This window comes from Gymnoscopelus braueri (assembly GCF_963280865.1).
Source record: "Gymnoscopelus braueri genome assembly, chromosome: 9".
Lineage (NCBI taxonomy): Eukaryota > Metazoa > Chordata > Actinopteri > Myctophiformes > Myctophidae > Gymnoscopelus > Gymnoscopelus braueri.
Genome location: NC_137610.1, coordinates 42386375 through 42399093, shown reverse-complemented (window position 1 = coordinate 42399093; position 12719 = coordinate 42386375). Strand labels below are relative to the sequence as shown.

The 12719-nt window shown below is 43.2% G+C and overlaps 1 protein-coding gene across 7 annotated transcripts in view; it reads right to left on the bottom strand.

The window, feature by feature from the left end:
• The window catches only part of LOC308091366 (uncharacterized protein), a 178131-nt gene that overhangs the window by 65236 nt on the left and 100176 nt on the right, over positions 1–12719 (bottom strand). For all 7 annotated transcript variants that reach the window (XM_080436929.1, XM_080436932.1, XM_080436930.1 and 4 more), the window contains exon 12: positions 3412–3487. In XM_080436929.1, the coding sequence (XP_080293055.1) occupies positions 3412–3487 (76 nt within the window). The remainder of the gene's footprint in view (positions 1–3411; positions 3488–12719) is intronic.

The window sequence follows — 12719 nt, the reverse complement described above, 5'->3', positions numbered from 1 at the left end:
GCATCTCATTTTAGAGGGGGTCCTATTCACATACGTACAACATTACATACAGTACAAGTACACAATACACAATACACACATGTACAGATACAGTTAGCTTGCTAGGAGTTTTCCTTAATATTTAATGCAGCGAGTGAGTCTTTTTCTGCCAGTTTTCCTTTATGTTTTTGAGACCATCGCACCTGCAGTCAACCCTGAACAAAGGACAAAGAAGGGTGCAACAGTCCCTGTTCTTTAGTGTTACAGAGATAAGCCATGTCATGTTCCTTTCCTCTTCATTCTTAACTTTTTTTCTTTTCTTTCTCTCCCTAATTTAGTCGTTGCCAATTCCCTCCATGTTTGCATAGTCTATGACTGTCACTGTCACCTCCACTGGTTGGTCTAGGCCCTAGGGGGAGGGTGTAGACCGGTGATTCTCAAACTTTGCAATTTCAAGGACCCCCTAACTCTCAAAGAGTTACAGACCTGTAAGGGATCCATTTTGAACCCCCTCCTCAAGGAACCCTGAGAGTCCCTTCAACTACGTCTCCTCCGATTCACATGGAGGAATCAAACCCCAGACGCCCCCCCTTCTCCTTTCCTGTTAATTCTAAGTAATGTAGTTAATGTAATTCTACAGACAGACCTTTGCCTTATGAGGTCTGACTGTAATGTTATTAGTTTCTGGGAACACACACACAACTAAAAACCATAAATGTGCACCCTTGCACGCACACGCACACACGCACACACGCACACGCACACAGCACACGCACACACAAGCAAATCCACATTAGGGGAAGTGTGTGTTCATGCTATGACTCAGGACATAATGCAGACAGACCAGCAGCTGAATCTAATCAATCTAATCTGAAGCGTCATGATGGTTTCTCTAAGGAGGATGCAGGTTTTGTCTACCGAGACGTTTCACCTGCTTCTGTTCAGCCGCCACCAGGAAGGAAACCAATGTCATGTGACAGAACTGTCAAACTAGAAAGGACTGTGTAGGCACTCAACTCAGTCACAGGTAATAATCTGTTCATGGCTCAAAAGACTTGCGTTTCAGCTGAGCCTTCCTTCAGCGTGATAAGAAGCTTCTTATCAACCCCAGTATAAAGCCACTAGTGAGAAAACATGTCTTTGTTTAATCTGTTGCAGCTTAAATCCCATCACAGAACAGGGTTTAACTATAGTGCATGCCTCTCTGGGATGCATAATATGCATCCCAAAAGAGGCATGCACTACAGTTGAACGTGGTAAATTCAAGGTTGATTTGCATATACTGTATACAAATCAACCTTGAATTTAACACTTTCACCCTGGCATCCCTATTTGGCATTGGGTGGAACCCCCTCAAGGACCCCTGGGGGGTCTGCAGACCCCACTTTGAGAACCACTGACCTAGAAGTTAGAAGTTGGGTATTGTTCAAGGTTAAAACAAAAAAATATGTAGTTTTAATACATTACAAATTGAGAAGATCAAAGATTTTTTTTTTGTATCTAAAAATCGAACCGTGACACCAAAATATCAAACCGAACCGTGAATTTTGTGAACCGTTTTACCCCTATTTGGCATGTAATTTTAGGTGGAATTTTTCAAAAGAATAGCTGAAGTATAAAATACGGATCAAGTGGTTACGGCAAAACTCTGGTTATTGAAATATTTGATTGATCTATACTTGATAGTTGATAGTTCCAAAATCGGGGTCTGGTCTTTCTCAAGGTAATCAAAACATGATTAAGATTGTTTTGTTTTGCTATTTGTTTAGTTTAGTTTTTCATCTGGGCATGTAAACAATTTTGGTGGGATTTCTTCTGGGGTTTCTTAATGTGCTCCTGTCTGAATATTTTTTCCATAAGCAACTTCACTGGCTATAGCAAGAATTTAGAAGTGAACCTTTCAATAGTGCTTCACAGTCCCAGACTGAAATCACTATACCAATTCACACCAATTCATTGCAGAGTAACAATCTCCCAAATCAAATATTCACAAAAGTATGTGAAGACATCAGAGGGAAATATGGACATGAGTTCACTGATCTGAGCTCACTTTTTGTGGGCACTAACAGAGGAACTTTGTGTATGCTACATGCCTGCCTATCACTTTTGGGAGAAAAGCTCCTCCTATCACTTTTGGAGAAAGCTCCTGTTGTATGAGTCAAGGGATTTTGTGTTGTGTAACGCAGTGGTTCTCAAACTTTTTCATGTCAAGGACCCCCTCAATGATATGTATTTGGCTGCGGACCCCCATCTCAAAATATTTTGTTCCAGGGACCCCCAGAAGCAAAGACTTGAATTAAAAATGTTGGCTTTATATTCAAAGATTTGTGCAAATCTTCACAAAAAATTGCAGATCTACAAGTTCATAACCATGGACTCTGTGCCGCACTATGAGCATGTAGATCTGCTAATTTTTAATAGCCAAAGTATACAATAATGATTAAAGTGGTTCAAATGAGTGGTTATGTAACATTTTTATTCATGGGATTTTGACTATTGTTTGGACCTAATGTTTTATACAATTGTGTCAATAGAGTAACTAACTAAATCAACTCAAATTATAAACTCAACAAACAGTATTAAAGTGTGATACTCAAAAACATTGCAGAAAATAGGGGAATAGGGAGTGTGCGGCAAAGCTATGGGCCGGGGTGTGTTCATTGATGGGTCTGGGAGACTGACGTGGTGGGAGTTCTGGTAACAGCTTGTTCTTGTTAGCTGCATGTTAAGTTTATGGCTATTTGTGGGTGGTGCTGGTGGGTCCACATATTTGCTCTGGGGCTGGACGCACAATGCATAGCTCTAATGCAACGCATGTCAATGCCTCAATCAACAAAAATATAATGATCATTCCCAGCATTGGTGTACATTCTACATAACTTCCATTTTTTTTAATGTTTGTGTTCTTGTTTTTTAACCTAATATTAGTTTTTTCCTAATAAAGTTGTTCTTATTTTGTTCCTGTTTTCTGTAAAGTGACTTTGAGTATCTAGAAAAAGCGCTATATAAATTGTATGCATTATTATTATTATGCAAATACAGCAGAGTATCCCTGCCCGCACGTCCATGTGTTTAATATGTCCCTTGGCTATTTGGTTGAGCATTACATTACATTAGCATTATTAAAGTAAAATCCCCCAGTGTTAATTTAACTCTGACAGTGTACAAAATGGACCCACAAGGGTCCATTTTGGTTGCATTTGCACACTGTCAAGGTTGGAGCATTGTTTGGACAAAGTGATGAAAATAAACCGAACTGAACTGAAAACGTCACTGTTAATTTATGATGAAAAACTGTGTATGTTTGGTTTGGTTTCACATGTACATGATGGGAGACCCAGGTTCAAATCTGGACAATACTGGACAAATACTGTACGTTTACGACATACAGCTGTGCAGGCCTTTCATGTTTTGGTGGTGTAAAAAGCCTACCTGTGCATGGTAGCGATGTACCGGTCGGCGTTGTGGCGCAGGGCTCGGCGAGAGACCTGTATGTCTCTCTCTGGATCTGATGGGGAGATTCGGACGAGAAGAAGGAGAAGAAAAAGAAGAAGAACATGACATTGTTATATTATTCATTTGAATTGTGGGAAGTGATAAAACGTTGTTTGTGTGGAAGCGTTCGTCACTGTCACCCTGTCACGCATACTTTACACACATTGTTCAAGGTTAACATGTGGCTGTTGGATTCCACTGACAAGTTCTCTACCATGCCTGCTGTGCACTCACACACACACACACACTGCAAGCATGCACACATGCACGCACGTACGTACGCACGTACTGTACGCGCGTAGGCACGCACACCAAGGTCACAAGTAAGTCATTGTTCCACCCCCTCAGTACGAGACAGGGGTGCAGTGTGACAGACATATGGGAGGCTAAGCTCTGGAGGGGGGACTTCTGTATCACGCATGTAAACACACACACACACACACGCACGCACACGCACACACACACACACACACACACACACACACACACACACACACACACACACACACACACACACACACAGAAGGAGGGACGCGCCCCCACTGACCAGACCTTTGTCCACTAATCAGTTTTACCACATCTCACCCCCCCCCCCCCACACACACACAGTTTACATATTGTACATTATACAGTATATTACATGTTAAAAGTTATACTTTAACATTTTTGAATTGAATATCGTTAATTTCTGTCCAACATCTTAACTGTCCCAGTGGTTTGCATTTGCTTCCACAGTTAACCAAAAGCAAGAACTTCTCTTCATCTTTAAAATACTACATCTTAATGTGATAACAGCAGTGGATGTGCAGTAGCTTCTGGCTAACGATACGCATTTTTTACCCAGGTTTTAATGTTTGAATGCTGCCATGCAAGAAGCTTTTCTCAAGCCCATGTCACAAGTAGATGGGAAGAGAAGAGACGAGAGAGAGAGATGGGGTGGACACCAGATTTCCATCATTTTGATCGCAACATTCCTGTCACTGCCCTTTGAGAAAATCCTGAAGTTCTTTGGTGTGGGTGCACTGGGTGCAACTGAGGGTGGTGTAGTAGTACACACACACACACACGCACACGCACACACACACACACACACACACACACACACACACACACACACACACACACACACACACACCGGAGGGCGGTGAGCTGTGTGTTTCTATTCCAACAGTACTACACAGGAAAGCACTAGTGGGAAAATATCTGTGATCGGTTTCTGTAACTTTGATGCTCGTGCAGATGAAACATGCAGCCATTTTAAGGCGATCCATGAAAACCAACAACATGCATTTATTTACAGATTATGCCTGCTCTCAGAAAGTCCCCATCTAGTTTCATAATAAAAATAAGTCACATGTCTCACACACACACACACACCCCCACACACACACACACACACACACACACACACACACACACACACACACACACACACACACACACACACACACACACACACAGTCATGTGTGTACCCCACACTGTAGGCAGAACCGGCCAGAATGAGGTCATATGTTAGTGTCTGATCGTTCACGCTAGCCAATGACTCCATTGTCCACTCGTCTCAATACGTCCATTGTTGTGTGTCTCTATGCTCTGACTATCGGCAGCATCCTGCTAGAGTCTCAGCTGTCCACGCAAAGTCAATGGGCCTCATTTATCAATCTGTTCCTGGTCAGGCTCATAAATGTGTGTAAAAACGCAGACACAAACAAAAGCGTTGCTGTTTTCTTTGATGACTGCTATAGATACTAGTGGGTGCACTGCCTGCCTGTTAGAGCTCACTGATAACCTCACCAACATTAACCTCTTTAACACTTCAACCCCAGCACGCGTTGTGAGCTTGTCGATCGGCTATTTCAGCGAGTTTTCCCCACAATAGCAGAAAACAGAAAATACACTAGAATAGAGCCCTGAGGGACTCCGCTCAACCATATGCGGTCTTAGAGAACTGCTTTGACCACTTTTTTCTGTTGACACCAAAGGCCCTATCTTGGGCAAACTACACACAGAAAGGCCCTTTCGCCAACCCCACCTAGGGTATGGGCACTGATGACATGGAGGAGAGAACACGCCCACAGTGCCCCGGAGGGAATCGAACCCAAGACCTTCTAGCTGTGAGGGGACAGCACTACTGACTGCGCCATAGTGCCCCCATTTCTTACTATTTTGATAAACATTTCAAATAGTTCAGATAGCCAACCTACAAGCTCACAACGTGTCGATGTAGATGAAGATTGAACTATTCTAAAATGTTTTTAAAAATAGTAAAACATAAGTTTAGGATAAGGGGTAAGGCGGTGCCCAGGAAAAAAATGCAGATCTACAAGCTCACAATGTGTCGCATTGTGACGAAAGAAAAACGGACCTGAGTTGCAACTGTACTTGGGTACCGTCTAGGCGTCTACACACCTAAATCTCTTTGCCTTGTAGATCTGCTATTTTTAGCTAATAGGGATGCTGGGGTTCAAGTGGTTAACCTACTGTAAGCAAGCATCCATATATAAGTACAGTATATCGGTCACAATCAGAGGAAGGAACTACACAGAGGCCTTGTCGGTGTGAGAGAGCATGCTCATCATCAGCAGCACAATTGATGGGTTTGCCAGTCTGACAACACAAAGCAGTGGATATGGGTGCAGCTGCGGTTGAACACTGGTCTATTATTGCACTGTATAGCCTCAGTTAAGACCTGAGGCCCATTCTACAATGTCTTTCCTGACAGTTTTCTGATATCAGTGGTTCTCAAACTTTTTCATGTTCTCAACATTTATACGTATTTGGCCGCCCGACCCCCATCCAAAAAAAAGTGTTCCAGCGACCCCTCCCCAGAAGCAAAGATTTGAGTTAAACATTTTCGCTTTAAAAAATGTATATATTCAAAGATTTACAAAACTGAAAACTGATTCGCTCTAGTCTAGAGCTTGTATCTACTATTTACTGAGCATGCAAACACTGGTATAAATCAGGGCTTATTTCACCACCAGCGCTTGTCTGTGGATCTAATCCCAGTTTACAACATGGTTCTTCAGTTAAAGGGGGAAAAAGGGATGAAATAATTGTGTTTGTTTAGATGGCTGTCATGGCTGCTAATGCATTAAGTCAAACTTGCAGACCGTCAGCAGAGTATCGATGACACACCCCGCATCTATGGAGACTGCATGGTGACAGCTGTAGGCTTTGTGTGGCACTGACAGTCAGTGTTGCCATGTCCGCTTATTATAAGCAACGTTGGGCTTGTTTTTCGGAAAAGTTGCTTGTAAATATTTGTAGTTGCGTTTTTTTGGGGCTTGTTTCTAAAGTGTAGAAATGACTTATTTGGGCTTGCTTCCTCCAATCATTCTCAAACATTTTCATGTAATTTGTCCGTGGACCACCCCATCTGAAAATATTATGTGCCAGGGGGGACCCCATACAAGATTTGTGTTGTTAAAATGTTTTTCAAATTTTTCAAGATTTTTTTTGAAAATAACTCATAATCACGACACGTTGTGAGCTTGTAGATCGGCTATTTTCAAATAGCCGATGTATATAGGAATACAGTACTCAAGTTGCTTCTTTTGGGCTTGTTTTCACAGCCCTGGTTGCTTATTTCTCTCGCTAAATCTGGCAACACTGTCTGGCACTGACCGTATCTATACAGAGCAGACACTGCGCTGGATATAGTTATCGGCCAAGCGCGCAAATTTACCATTGTACAGTTCAAAAAAGGCGGTTCACACAAGTGTCCTGTACACAGCCTTTTAAATTATACAAAGGTTAGATTTGAACACTTTCAGAGACATTGGTAATGTTACAGTGCATACTGTATGGCTGATAGTAACAACAACCAATGCCTCTACTTTTACAGGGTGGCATTGTGCTTGACCAGAATCTCTGTAGACAGGCAGGACTGGTTTAGACCAGACCTTTCATTATCATTTACTTGTTTATTTGGGAGGGACCGTATATATTAATGAACAGCACATTCAAATACAGCACAGTGATGTACAGTACAGTTAGATGCAATGTAAATAGGCTATACAGGAGTTAACAAGAATGCCAACTAATTTTTTCATGTGTATTGTCTGTGGGTCCTCAGTGACAATGTGGCGATAGTCATCCAACGAACATGGGCTTCCAGACTTTACGTCTAGCCTTCACTACATGAACCCTAACGTCCCTAATCTTGGGTGGAAATAGCAGATCTGCAAGCTAACCTGTAAGGATTCTACTGCGTCTGCTAAGGCAGAGCTAGTGATACCCAGGTCAATTTAGTTGCTCTGTGCGTGATAAGGATGTTCATATCATTATGCCTGGAGTCATTTATGGCACATCACCAGGGTACACACTTTCTTGGATAAGATTATCTTTTAGCCTGTTTTATTTTCTTTTTGCTTTACTTAGTCAGTACAGCATTGGTTCTCAAAGTGGGGTCCGGGGACCCCCAGGGGTCCTTGAGGGACAGCTAAATGATGGATAGTTAGGAATCAAACCCTTATGGCTCTGTAACTCTGAGAGTGTACAAATGGAACCAAATGGACCCGAACGGGTCCATTTGGTTCCATTTGTACACTCTCAGAGTTAAATTAACATTGATTTTACAATATAGATTGGGGTCCCAAAGATTGAAATGCAATTAAATGGGGGTCCGTAGCCTAATGCATGTCAAACTGGGGGTCCTTGAAATTAAAATGGTTGAGAATCACTGCTAGAGCCGTAAAGATCTTCTCTTATGGGGGTCCCTGGCATATCTTTTCAAATGGGGGTCCGCGAGCTAATAAGTGTCAATTTGGGGGCCCTTGACGTGAAAAAGTTTGAGAACCACTTAGTCAGTACAGTACAGAGACGGTAAAACAAGAGGACATGCAGCGCTTTCAGTACGCCGATGGGAACGGCTTGTGGTGTCATGCATCATGTCGAATGTCACATACTGTACATTACGTCAACATGGCCGTAACACCAACAAGGCATAGCGGCAAAAAGGCTGGCCAGTTCGCTGTATCACATGTCTCATACCTAAATCATTTGATACAGACAGTTAGCTGCTCCATACCACAATAAGAGTCAATCAGCTGCCATTATTACTGCTTACATATTGCTGCTGTATCACCCAATTAACTGCACTTCTTACTGAGTGACCTGAAAACTAAACTGATTACAGTTCAGTTTCTAAGGGGTGAACAGCTGAGTGGTTCCTTTGCTAGCTTAAAGCCTGATTTATACTTAGTTGCATGCTGGTGTGCATGCCGTAAATACCAGATATACAAGCTCACAATGCGTCACATTGACGGGTTGTGAGCTTGTAGATCTACTGAGCACGACACCGGCACGCAACTAAGTATAACTGAGTCTTTAGATACAAGCAGCGCAGAGTTCTGGAGCAGGCAGGTCTGGACATGGTACAGTGAGCTCTTAGGCTGAGGGCTTTAAATCTACCAGCCACACACACACACACACACACACACACACACACACACACACACACACACACACACACACACACACACACACACACACACACACACACACACACACACACACACACACACACACACACACACACACAAACATACACGTACTGTATGCATGCATACACGCACAGATAAAAACACAGACACTTAACACACCCACAGCAGAATCCCTGCATTGTATTCCCTCACTGACTCACACTCAGAAGACAAGTGTGTGTCTTCCAGTCCAGGGGTCCATAACTCATGTGGAACATGTTCCACCCGGCCTATGTAACACACTCAAGAGATCAGTGTTTCCCAAACACTGGGCCGGGACTCATTTGTGGGTCGCGGACCCATTTTTATGGTGTTATAGACTTATGTATTATATATATTGATTATCTGATAATTGGCCCTCAATATGCCATAATAGTAAGGAAGGCCCTGCACTACTAGGCTAACTAGTAGAGGTACAGTGACACAGCAAAACAGTATGAAGAGGAGACATTGGTCAGTCTGAACATTCACCCACTTCTGAGCAAGCTAACGTTATATCATACCTGGAGTTGTGAAAGACTCATTGCAAAATACACGGACCACCACAGTAATAAGAACCTAAACACACGAGTTAAGATGCATGAATGGTGAGACAGCACCTTAGGATATCCCAGCCTAAAGTCAACAGGTTACTTATAGACAAGAACTGGCAAATGTAAGACAGGGGTTCCCGGTTTGACCAGTCAATGTGACATGGACTTGGAAAGGTCAAAGCTCTCAGATGGGTAAATTGTTCTACGAATAACGTTAATGAATGTACTTGGATTACACTGTGACGACATTCATCTCATGTATAAAGACACCCTGAATCCTGTAAAATCCTAGGCAGACCTGCAGCGGTCTGCTTCAGCTTGTGTTATTGGCTTATGTATGGCTGACTATTTAAATAAACTAATATGTGATTATAACTCGTTGTTGTCTGTCAATAACTTTGATTAATAAGTTAACAATGGGTCACGAGTAAATGTCCTTTTTTTTTTACCCAAGTATTTTACCCAAGTATTTCAAATGATTACAAAAAAGGAAAATCACAACTTTTCAGTCAATCTTGGACCATTTAAACTTTAACCATTTAAGAGCAGGGAGATAAACACCCATGCAACTCCTTGCAACAAAACAGTTTTAAGGCCATGTCACACCAATGCAACCCCTTGCAACTGCCACTGGGGATAATGGTTGCGAGTAGTTGCAAGTAGTTGCATGTTGCAAGGAGTTGCAAGGAGTTGCATTGGTGTGGACTGGCCTTTAGGGGAAAGCAGAGCCTACTGGTGGTGCTGGGGTGGTGGTGGGAGCAAACAAAGCACCTACAACATCAGTGGCAACACTTTGACAGCAAGAGGAAGTGCAATGAATCAGGTGAGCTTAAGTAGACTGCCAATTTGGTCAGCTGCTTGACACGTCACATACAGTACATCGCCCCACATAGTGCTGCACATGCGTATCAACCTCTCCAGTGTATCTGCCTGAACTTAGCTCGCAGGCTACGCATCATATGTGTTTTTGTTCATTTACTTCGAAGGTCCAGGAGAGTGACACATTCTATCTAGTGATTAAATAAACTGTAACCCCTTCGTCTCTATTTCAGGGACATATACAGACTAAATGAATACTGGCATCATCTTTTGCTAGAGAGCACAAATAAAGTATGCGGGTACATAACCTATGCCACATGGGTACTGCACTGTACTAACACACACCAGTCAAATGATCCATTCTCCCAACATGGCAACACAAGAGAGTAACCACCATTTCAAAATAAAATCTCCAAAATGATTGCCAGCGTTGTCACAATAACAGCATCTTTGTAGATAATACGGTGAATTGCAATGCTTTTGGTCAAAGCACCAATGCAAGACAACATGCAAAGATACAAAATACAAGTGTTTGACTTATCTTTCCTTTTCTCTCCATGTTGAATCTCTCTGCAGTATGAAATCATTCTCTACCAAGAACATGATGAGGGGGCTACAACTGGTTAGCGTTGTTGACTGGTGTACGAGATGAAAACACCAACTTTACTTCACTGTCCCAATACAGTATATTAACAGTCTCTTAACACGCTGTGGGGTCTGGGGACCCCCCCCCAGGGGTCTTTGACGGGGTTTCAGGGGGTCCTCAGCTTAATGATTTATAGTTAGCAACCAAATGGGTTCTGTAACACTGAGAATGTACAAATGGAACCAGGTCGAGAATCACTGCTCTTACATACAGTATAGAACACATAGACTGTTTCCACAGACCCAACACCCACACACACAGACAGACAGACAGACAGACAGACAGACAGACAGACAGACAGACAGACAGACAGACAGACAGACAGACAGACAGACAGACAGACAGACACACACACACACACACAGGCCACCACATACCTTGATTAAGACAACGTCTACTGTCCCTCTCTCCCTTGGGACAGAGGGTGTACCTTCTCTTGTGTCTCTCGTACATGCTTAGTGCTCCGTCATTGGCCCGCTGTCACACAGATGAAAGAGTATAATCCGTCCCCGGTGGATCAGCGCGCTAACAGACACACCACATCCTAGAACCCTCCGTGGGTCTGAATCCCGGACGACACCATTCCCTATCTCTCTGTACTACGGTTGGTTGTTTGTCTGTGTTTGTGGTTCCCGTCCCTGCACTGCTGTCTGGAATACTTGTAATACTTGTAATAATTGTTAACGAGGGAGAGGGTGGAGGGCCCGCTCTCCTTGGAGGGACAAAATGACGTGTGGTGTCAAAAAGTTTAGCAATTAGTTTCCCCTGTGTGCCCCGAGTGACAACAACAACGCAACTAAACGGAACCCAACGAGACCCAAAAGAACGGGAGGCGAACGCGAGTGGTATATGCTGTTAAAACTTTTACAAAAAAATATAGTCCAAGAGCACTGGCATCTATAGTTCTTTGCAATGGTGTTAGACAAAAAGAAACTCTTAGAAAATGAAAACCAAATCTGTAGTTCTTCTCACGTCGTTTGGCTAATATCAGAAAAAAACGAAGTAACGCTACTAAAAAGCCAGAATTCAGCTAACTGTAAAAGAGCCGAGCGTCCTCTCCTCCTCCAGCTCAGAGGGTACAGACAGACAGAGCCGTTGGTGTTTCCTAGTCCAATATTCCGATGCGTAATCCAGTCAACTGGGTCTTGGGTTCTCTTCTCGCTGCAGTTTAGGTTGGAAAATGAGACACGCTGCCCACATCTGTTCACAACGCCAGAAACTCCCCCCCCCTCCTCCCCTCCCTCCTCCTCTCCTTCTGTTCCTCCATTCCTCTCTCACACTCCAACCATTGCATTCATTTTTCACTCAGAACAGAATTCCCTGCCTTCCCTCTCCTCTCCTCTCCTCTCACAAACACACACACACATGCACACACACACCGCTAGAGTCGGTGTTGTTTCACCTTCTTTGAGAGAGGAGACACAGAGAGAGAGAGAGAGAGAGAGAGAGAGAGGAGAGAGAGAGAGAGAGAGAGGAGAGAGAGAGAGAGAGGAGAGAGAGAGAGAGAGAGAGAGAGAGAGAGAGCGAGAGAGAGAGAGAGATGAAAACAGACACAAAGAGAATGAGAGATAAAAGGATGGAACAGGAGATAAAAGATTAGGAGTGAATAGTTTGCACAGTGGGTGGAAGACTACTGTCTTGTGAGTGTGTGTGTGTGTGTGTGTGTGTGTGTGTGTGTGTGTGTGTGTGTGTGTGTGTGTGTGTGTGTGTGGGGGGGGGGCTTGGGAGCATGTGGGTGTGGAGGGGGTCAAAAGTTGAAA